We start from the raw sequence: 10,251 nt of genomic DNA on the forward strand, positions 1-10,251 counted from the left end.
AAGCGTCTTTGAACCTCGCCTTTCAACCTTCCGGCCTCGTAACTGGCTTAAACCCGTTTTGCCCCGGAGTCTTTTCGAAAGGGGAGACTACGTCAGCACGTCTCGGCATGGGACGGTGATTTTCCGGCGTCTTAGAAGAGCTTCCGGCGGGGTCTGGATGTCGCTGTCCTGCATCTGACGTGGTGTTGCGCTCGAAGCTGAGCGAGCTCCGGAGGGGTGCGGAAGAACTCCAGTGTTTGCTGCGATAACCTCATAAGCCCGCCAAGATGGCGATGCAAGCGGCCAAGAGGGCTAACGTGAGTGTCGGGGACTTCTGCCTAGGCGGGGGAGCGCTTCGCTGCGTGATCAGAGCATTCTGGGCCCTCCTCTGTCCCCAGGCGGGAAGCCCAGACGTTACTGGCCTATCAAAGGGCATTTCATCCTGGCCCCGTCTCTAGGGATATGCTCCTTGAGCCACACTTCCACCCCTGCCCCTTTTGAGACTTCAGTCGGCTATCCTAGTGTCAGTAATAGTGTTACAGCCTTTGTTGCTTCACCTGCATCTAGGACCTGGCGTCAGGATCTTCTGCTTGGCCTAAACGTCAGTAGCACACATGAGTCCACAGTAAATAGCTTACTTAATGTTGTTAACAGGCAACCGGAGCCTGGAAATCTCCCCAGATCATGGAGATCTTTGGATCCTTAAATGTTTCAATTCAGCGGTATTTTTGAGTACCTAGTATGTACCAGCCTTGAGAGATAGGATACAGTTAATCGATCATATTTATTGAACGCCTACTATGTACCAGATACTAGTCTAGATATTGGAGATACAGCAATGAGTAAAAAAAAAAAAAACGCTACTGCTTACATTGTAATACTTAGAGACTGGGATGTATGGAAACCTAAGAAAAATTGTCTCTGGAGAAAGAGTAGTCAACGCTAAGATGCTGAGAGGTATACTAAGGTGAAGATATAATTGAATATGGTAAGATGAATACTTTTGTTAACTTTGATGAGAATCATTTCAGTGGATGAAAACTTGATTGCGGTGGGACGAAAAGAAGGTAGAAGTTGAGAAAATGGAGACGGCTCTTTCCACTAGTTTTTGTGTAAATAGGGAGAAGAGAAATTGGAGGTAGTTAAGTGTTTTATTGCTTAAGATGTATAAGATGTATTTGTATGTCAACGAGAATGATTCAGTAGAGGGGAGAAACTGATGATGTAGGAGAAAGATGGGTTAAGTTCAGGAGTCATTTGGAGTAGGTGAGGGGTTGATAGAGTAATGAGAAAGAAAGTGGGTGGGTATGGATGAATGTATATGGAATATAAGGTACTTAACATTGGTTGTGTCTATTTTCTCCAATAAGCAAGAGTGAAGGTTATCTCCTGGACTGGGTAGGGAATAGAGGATAAAGCCCAACCCGGATGTTAGAGGGAGTGGTGACAGGTTTGGCAAAAGAAGAGAAAATGTGATACAGTGTCTCACAGAATGAGAAAGCAGATTTACTGAAGAATTATATTGTGATTGTCTTACAGTGTTTATCGTCTATTTGAATTTAACCTTAAATCTTAAAATCTAAAACTTTATTGTACTTATTTGTTGACCGTTTGTCACCACTACTAGTTTGAGGACAGGGTATTAAGTATCTTATTCTTCCATTTATACAACACTTAGGTTTATGTCTGAAATAGTTGCTAGTTTAATAAATATTGAGCAAATTAATATCTAGTATGTAATTCAGTATGTTAATAAGGAGCACAGGAGTGAAATCCCGACGGGAGATACATATTTGAGAGTCATCGACTTAGTGTGGAAAACGTATGTGGTTAAGACATTAAAGAGAATGCAGAGTTAAGGAGTTAAAGAGTCAGGAAAAGCCTAAAGGTAAAACTCTGCGGATGAGCCTATTTTAATGACAAAGACTGAGAAGAACTAGCCAGAGAGGAGGAAGCCAAGGAAATAGCTTGTCAAGAATACTCAAGAAGGTAATAGTCACCAGTGTCAGAAGCCACAGAGAAGTATGATGAGAATAGAACACTGCAAGTGAAAGGTCTTAGTGCATAAAAGCAGTTTTCATCAGAGTGTTGGGGTTGAAGCTAGTGCGGTAGGTTGATGAGTGTCATGAAGTAAAGGACATGAGGCAGTGAGTATAAACTTCCTTTTTTCAGATGCTTGACTGAAAGAAAAGAGAAAAAAAAAGAACAAAATAGGATAGTAAGTAGAGAGCTGATAAATTCAGGGAAGGCAAAAAAACCTTGTCTTTTTCCCTTCACTCTGTAATCCTTATACCTCGCCTGGTGTATATATAACAAAGGTGCTCAGTATGTTCGTTGAATGAATGAAGAGGGATCCAAATAACTGTTTTGAGTTGTGTAACAATTGGCAGTACATAAGCAACTGCTCACCTGAGGAATAAAAGAAGCTAATGCTGAGGGAAAGGCTGTAAATACAAAGAGATGAGATCATTGATATAACAAGTTCCTTAGAAAACGAGAGAAGGGTCATCAGTGGGAGTCTTACTGTCTAACAAACAGGAACAGTTCCCTTGTTCTTTCCCACACATGTCTGTGGCATTGAGGACTTTTAAATGAGGTTGGAGATCCGTGTTTAACTGTAGTGACTGAAAGCCAGGGTTTTGTAATAGTCCCTTATTAGATCCAACTAACAGTCTTACCTAAAACCAGTGCCTAATTGCTTTTCTGGAGAGCATGCCATTTTCAGTAATAACATTGTAATTCTTATTCTTGGCTTTTTAAAATTAAATGTCATTTTTTAATTTGAATTTGTTATTTTATGAGAATTTTTTTAATGGTAGCATTCTTGCTACTGATTGTAATGACAATACATTATTTCTCATTTTAGATTCGACTTCCACCTGAAGTAAATCGGATTTTATATATAAGAAATTTGCCCTACAAAATCACAGCTGAAGAAATGTATGATATATTTGGGAAATACGGACCTATTCGTCAAATCAGAGTGTGAGTCTTACTGAGACTTTTGAAATGTCATTTAAAGAAAATGTGTAAATCTGTACTCTCAGAATTATAGCTGACAGCAGGCCTGAGAACCCAGAAACTAATAGACTGAAATCGGGGAGATGCAGTTTTTCTGTAAAGGAAAAGTACCTACGGAGACCCTCATGATCCATCTCAGTGAGAGCCAAGAATAGCAGTTGTGAAATTATAGAGAGCATGAAGTAGTAATGAATGGTTTGAGAGGAATGAATGGGAAAAGAAAGAACTAACATTTATACATACCTACTATTTGTAAAGAAGTACTGTACTGTGGTTTTCATATTCATTAACTCTAATTTTCTCAGTAGTCTTTACTGTCTCCTTTATTGACTCCAGAATTTCAAAATAAGCTGTGTAAAGCCAGATAAAAGTAAAAATAATTTTCTTCAACTACAGCTTTTTGTTGAAGATTTTAAAATACAGAGTAAAATAATTACACAAATTCAATTTTTAATTTAATCTAAAGTTGAGAGTTCATATCTTCAAATGATATTTATTGAATACCTACTACATGTCACTTGTCATAGGTGCTTTTATTTGCATCACCAACATTACAGCCCTGTGTGGATGTGATAGTGTGCTTCACAGGTGAGACTACAAAGGCCCAGAGAGTAAAAGTACCTGTCTAGCTTCACGCAGCTATTTAGTGATTAAAATCTTCTGACGCTAAATTGAAATGTCTACACAGTTCCACAGCCGCTGTCACTTTAACTAGTATAAATGAACCAATTACCTAACAGTCCATCTAGAAGGATGTCTAAGATCTTGATTTTTAGTTGGAATATCTTTTTCGTAATAAATTTTCTTTTATGACTAGAGAGCACCTTCTTGGCTTTTAGAAGAACTCTGTGAGATTTGAGGACTCTCCTTTTCAATGATTACTATCCCTCGGAAAAGTAAACCACGAGCTAGAAATATGTCATCATTGGTACTCAAACGGGGATGAAAATAAAGTATTACAGACCAGCTGTTTTTAGGAAGTCTCTTTTCATATTTGATAAAAAGCTTTGGACCCTTTCTACAGAAAACACATTTTTGCATGTGATTTCAGTGTATACATGGACTCTAGGTTAAGAATGCCTGTTGTAGACATCCAAGAATGGTATACAGAAGATCCCCTGACTTGGGGTCAGGAGACAAGATTCTACTTCAGGCCCTGTTACTAGCCATGTGACCCTAGACAAGTGGCCCTGCTTTCTCCTCACATGTAATATTAATCTGAATGGACAGTGCCTTTCAGCTTTTAACACGGGGGCAGCATGATAAATTTACTAGGTTGCTTGATAAGACCTAGGTTCATTTACTAACTGGGCACTTGCTAGTTATGTGAACCTGGGCAAAATATATTTAGTCCTCCTGAGCTTCAGTTACCTATGAAATAGAATCTTTCTAAAAGAATTTCAGTAAGGATCAAATTAGATGATGCCTGTGAAAGCACTTTGTCATCAAGTATTTCCTTCCCAGTGTATATTAGCCACCCTTTTCTGTGCTCCCATAGCATCTCTTCTAGTTAACACATGGTTTTGTCTGTGTGCTTACTTGTCTCTCCTGCCAGCCTATGATCTCCTCTAGGACAGATACCATATATTCTTCTCACTTTATGTTGACAGCTCTTGCTGTGCCTGATACATGTTAAGTACCCGGTGCATGTAAGTAAATGAATAATATAGAAATTGATGATGTGGGTTGCAATTAATTTATGACAATATTACAAAATGTATTAGTAGTACATAATTAAGAGATGCTTGTATCAGTGGAGTTAGAGAATGTTTCAGAAAACCAAGGTGAAATGTGCAGAGTAGCTTAGGGTCTTTGTACTTCTAGTCCCTCCATCTGGGATGGTTTTCACCCAGCTCATCTAATATCTTGCTCCTCATTCTTCAGGTTTGAGCTTCAGTGCCAGAGGTTTTCCTAGACTGTCCTAGCTAAAGTAGCCCCCTGGCCTCCTGTTAGTCTCTGCCCAGCTCTCTACTTCCTTTATATTTCTCATGAACTATAGTTATTTTGTATTTACTTATATAATGTCTTTCTCCTGCTTGAATAAAGCTCCTTGAAGGGAAGGATGATGATCATCTTTTTCACGATTGGATTTCCGCTGTCAGATACAAAGAGCACTATATATATTTGTTGAATAAATTCATAAAAGTTTGGTGTGCAGGAACTTGGGTCTGAGTGTTTAAGTTATAGATTGAGAAACAGATGTTTTTCTGTTCTGTAGCTGCGGTCATGCTCTGTGGCATACTTGGCACCCAGCACTAGGGTGAGCAGCCTTCCCAGTTTGCCCAGGGCTATGGTGTTTTCTGGGACACGGCTGTTCAGTGCCAAAACCTGGACAGTCTTGGGCAAACCCAGATGATTGGTTACCTTACCTGGCATGTAGGAGACACTCAGTGCTTTGAACTTTTTAAAGCCCTGTCATACTTGTTACGTATTTTAATTATTAAAACCATGAGTGAGGTAGGGCAGGTGATACAGCCGACACACAGCTGAAGCTTAGAAATTTTGTTACATGATTAAGTTTTCTTGTTACTAAAAGCTTTTACTACCAGTCAAGAAAATAATGTTGACTCAGTGCCTAACACACAGTAGGTACCAAGTACATGTTATTTGAAATTAAAATTACAATGTAGATCTCATGATACTGGTTGATAATTAGGGGCTGAGGCACTTGAGATGGAAAGTCTTTAAAATGAGGTTAGCATCTGTCCCTGTTCTACTTCCTAAGAAGTTGTAAGAGGAAGGGAGATGCTTTTGTTTTGTTTTGTTAGCTTCCTGAAGAAAAGGTATGTGAGATGATTGATAGGAGAAAGCAGATTTCCACCCTTCAAATGCTTATTAGCACTTGCTGAATGTATAGCACTGTGGGAATAAAATACAAGATAAGACCCTGTTTGCCCTTTAGGAACTTAAAATGTTAAGTTTTTTATGCTTTTCTTCTGAAGGAAAAACTAGGTAGAATTTTTTTGGAAAATCTTTGTGACAATGTTTTTTTCCTTTGGGTAGTCCCAATTTTCATACCTTAAGCATGCTTGAAAATAGTTAAAAAGTCAAAAGTCCAAAAGTTGTTAGACTATTTGCAGAGAGTAAAGAATATTGTAAAGTCCTTCATCAAGTCATGGAGCCTGACAGAGCTTTCAGTGACACTGGCACCCTCCAGCCACCCCAGCACTGCATTCCTGTCCCATCCCCTTTTACAGGAAGCACAAACTCTGACCAGGGCCCAAGACTGTAGTCTTATCCAGGTCAAATCTAGGCAGATGCCTCCCCTTCCAGTGAGCCCCCTGCCTTTCCTTGACCCTATGCAGGGACTATGGCAGTTAATAAACCACATTCCACAGTTGCACTGGGTAGCTGGATCACAGATGGAAGCAAGGGGTCCGTCTGTAGCTCATTGGAGCATAAGCTGAATGGGACCTCTGCCTGCTGTCCCTACTCACAGGCACATGGCCATCTGTCACCTGCAGTTTGTTGCTCCTCACACCTCCCCTAACGGGAGCTGGTGAGGTAAGGACAGGAGATGGCAAGAAGCAGCCCCGTATCTCTGAGCGAGATCCAACTGCCACTTCTAGCCACCTTCCAGCATTCTGCTCTGGCTCACCGGTAACCCCATCTACAAGCACACTTCAGCCCAAGTCTCTACAGAAACCTAACCCTTTCCCTTAGCTACATAGGGTTGTGTAACTTATGAAAGTGCAGATACTAAAAATGAATGTGTGAAAGTTGGGAGTTGACTGTATTGTGTTTTAAAAAGGCAAAGAATCTTCTAAGTGGAGGAAACTACATTAACTCTCTCTTTGCACTGGAGGACATCCCTTCCTGGCCATAAAGGGTGGTGGTTGGCTATTTTCCTGTGTATCACTTGTAATTTTGCTGTCTTCTTGGTAGAGGCTTTTCTCCTACCCTACCTTCCTCTGCAGACACAAAATCAGTTTTATTTTTATGGATCTGATAAACTTTAGTAAAATATTACCCAGAAACATCAGTTTCCTACGTTGAGGGGGATGGTCTTGTCTTTAAGAATTGGAACTAAAATTAGAGTGAGGGAGAAAATCAAAATCTTTAGAAACAAGGGACTAGTGTGGCAAATAACTGGAGCATTTGTTCTGTTGCATGAATGCACAGGAAGAAAAACCCCATCCTAGATATTGCTGACTAATAAGAGCCATCACTCCTAAGTACTGCACTTTCCAGTGTAAGACTGAAAATTGACTGTGAGAAGTAGGAAAGACTAAAACAGTGAGCATGAAGACTCTGAGAGTTTCAAGCTAGTTATTTGCTGCTGTTGCTTTAGTAGGTATGTCAGTATTCTTGATATAACAATAAGTTTAGCCTGAGGTTTTTGACTTAAAAACAAAAATTACCTAATTCAAGAAATTACAGGCTTATCTAGCATACCTGTCCATAATATCTATTTTTTCTGATGCTTTTCAGGTAAATGTGTATTTTAATTAAGTCCAATTCAACTCTGTAGGGGGAACACACCGGAAACTAGAGGAACAGCTTACGTAGTCTATGAAGACATCTTCGATGCCAAGAATGCGTGTGATCACCTGTCAGGATTCAATGTTTGTAACAGATACCTCGTGGTTTTGTACTATAATGCCAACAGGGTAAGTATACCCACGGTTCTCATTGTGTGGGGAGACCCTGTAAGAGTTGTGGAGAACTGTACCATTAGGAGAGAGGAGCACTGAGTTCCTTCCTAGCTAGTGCTATTGGTGAAATGCATTTGACTGTAGATTGGTAACTGGTTATCTTTGGTGCCTACTACATTTTTAGGCATTTCAGAAGATGGACACAAAGAAGAAGGAAGAACAGTTGAAGCTTCTCAAGGAGAAATATGGCATCAACACAGATCCACCAAAGTAAACGTTTTCTTTCTACATTTTTATTTTGGACTAAAATCCACAAATGACCACTAACACCCTTTTTTTGTTTTTAATTAATACTGAATATTGTGATTTCTTACTTTAGATTCAAAATGACTTGCTTGAAACTTTGGTATATGTTAGGATATATTATGTTAATAAACTTGTAGCTTTTTGTAAAACATGTCAGTGTTTTCTCTTGAAATTTCCCCTCCTATATTATAGGAGAAAAAAATAATAAAACAGCAGTTGAACCATATCAAGAATTGTTGGTTGGAAGGTGGTCCTAGAGGCTGAGCTTCTTAAGGATGGGGGGAACCTTTTGATATTCTTAGTGTCTCCAGTGTCCAGTCCAGTGCTTAGCCATCAGAGGAACTTGTTAGAATATTATTATTTATAAATGTCTATTAATAATAAAATCTCTGTAACAACTCAGTAAAGGTAAGTATCTCCATTTTGCAGACAAGGAAACCAAAGTTTATCATGTTGGATAAATGAATAAAATGCTTACATAAAAGTTGCTTTTCAACATCAACTTGTTATTAGCCACGTGAGTACATTTGAATAGTACTTGCTTTACAGTTAACAAAGCACGTTTGTCAGTATGGGTACCCTTGTCGTTAGAGGTGTATTCTAGAAATGGTCATTCAGATGATACCACTGTTAGAAATGTGACAGCTAGCTGCTTGGGGCGTGGTATTGGTTGCTGCATGTCTAAGATGTATTTATGTAGTCTTTCCCTTTAATTAATAAATGTCTGTGTATATTTTGGACCTTAGCTCATAGTATATCTTTGCTATAAATAAATTACTTAATGCTTATTCTTATAATCACAGACTCCCATGGCGTGGAAATAGTGTGGTTATTACCACGTTTGTCATAGCTCGGCAGCTTGGAGGAGATAGCTGTAATTTTCTTTTTATGGTTTAGGCATGGGCCAAATGGAAAAACACGGACTAATTGTTTTGTATATAACTATAACCCAAAATCAATTTGAAAGGTACAAGCAGTGAATCATTTAAATGGACAAAGCCTATTCTACTTTTAAATTTAGCTTTGAAATCTATCATTACTTCAAGAAAATGGGCTATTTTATACTTTTTGTACTGTCTTCACAAAGCCTACTATTGAAAATGAAGAAATAATTGTCTTATTTATTAGTTATGTCTGAGTGCTTTTTGAAAGCACTGTAAAAAGAGCAGAAGGAGTCATTTCTAAGAAGAGCAGGCATATGACAAACCCACAGCTGTAATTTTCTTGTGACTGCTTTTATGAGTTCCTTATTAGTTTTTGTAATGCACAGTGTACTTTTAGGTATTTACAAATGTAGAAAGAATTTTTTAAAAGACCTTTTTGTAAGGGAAAACAAATTAGACTTATTTATAGTGTGATTTGTCTGAAGTGGCAGACTGACTTGCTTCTAGTATAGTTGTTTCAAATTAATAACAAGGGGCAATTCCTTCTATTGGCAGTTACAGCTGACCCATCATTTGGATTAATAAATACATATCTTTTAGGTGAATTTCATGACCTAAAGTTAAGACTTTAAAAAATGCCCTCTAGTTGTTCAGAAATGTTGTAGCCTGTCCCAGTTAGGTTACAAGAACTTTAAAGCAGTGGACAAATACTGAGCCTTTCCTCTGTGCCACGTCTGTGGGTACTAATGCTGAAGACACAGTTACAACTGGTCCTCTGCACCAGGCATTAAAGGGTCAGTTTCCCAAACTGCTTTTAAGAGAACAGGGAATGATTGTGGCCATGTGTATGTATGTGCATACACATGTGTGCCAGAACTGCTTTACATTCATCTAGGTTAAATTGCAAGTTTCTAAGAAGGGTTTTGTATGAATGGAGAATTCATTGACCAAAGTTTGAAAACGAGTGATAGGACATATATCTCATTATCACTCTCTTGCTTAACAACTTTCAGTGGCTCCCATAGGACAATGCCCAAAATCTTGTCATACTGCATCATGATTTTCTGCGTTACCTTTTAAGAATGTCAGTAAAGCAGGGCCTGCAAACCCTAGCATTATAGCCTCTTCAGGTGCTAGCTGGTAGGTATTTACTTTTTTCCCCCTCTTCTTAGTATCTCTTATTATCACCTTAGCTGTAAACTCTAGACGGAGATCTTTTCTGTGACTCCATAATGAGCACCTGAAATGGTCCTTGGTGCTATTTTTAGTTATCCTATTGGTATCACAGCAGAAAACGTGACTTGTCTTTTTTTGTGTGTGTGACTATCTTTTATACAGGCTGAGTTCTGAGAAATTATTAAGACTTTTGTATCACTGAGGATAGCTAGGAACCAAGATACTCTGAAGGAAACCCCCCAGAAAGGAATAAATATAATAGCACCCTGTGGTCCTGCCATAGAGGTGAG

General features: G+C 38.8%; 1 protein-coding gene across 1 annotated transcript; it reads left to right on the forward strand.

Moving 5' to 3' along the window:
* Positions 1 to 155: 155 nt before the first annotated feature.
* SF3B6 (splicing factor 3b subunit 6) lies at positions 156 to 8,052 on the forward strand. Its single transcript, XM_006197154.4, has 4 exons — positions 156 to 296; positions 2,846 to 2,964; positions 7,472 to 7,610; positions 7,780 to 8,052. The coding sequence occupies exons 1-4, from the start codon at positions 267 to 269 to the stop codon at positions 7,867 to 7,869; spliced, it is 378 nt and encodes a 125-aa protein (XP_006197216.1). The 5' UTR covers positions 156 to 266; the 3' UTR covers positions 7,870 to 8,052.
* Positions 8,053 to 10,251: the final 2,199 nt, after the last annotated feature.

Source organism: Vicugna pacos, chromosome 15 (genome assembly GCF_048564905.1).
Source record: "Vicugna pacos chromosome 15, VicPac4, whole genome shotgun sequence".
NCBI classification, from domain to species: Eukaryota; Metazoa; Chordata; class Mammalia; order Artiodactyla; family Camelidae; genus Vicugna; species Vicugna pacos.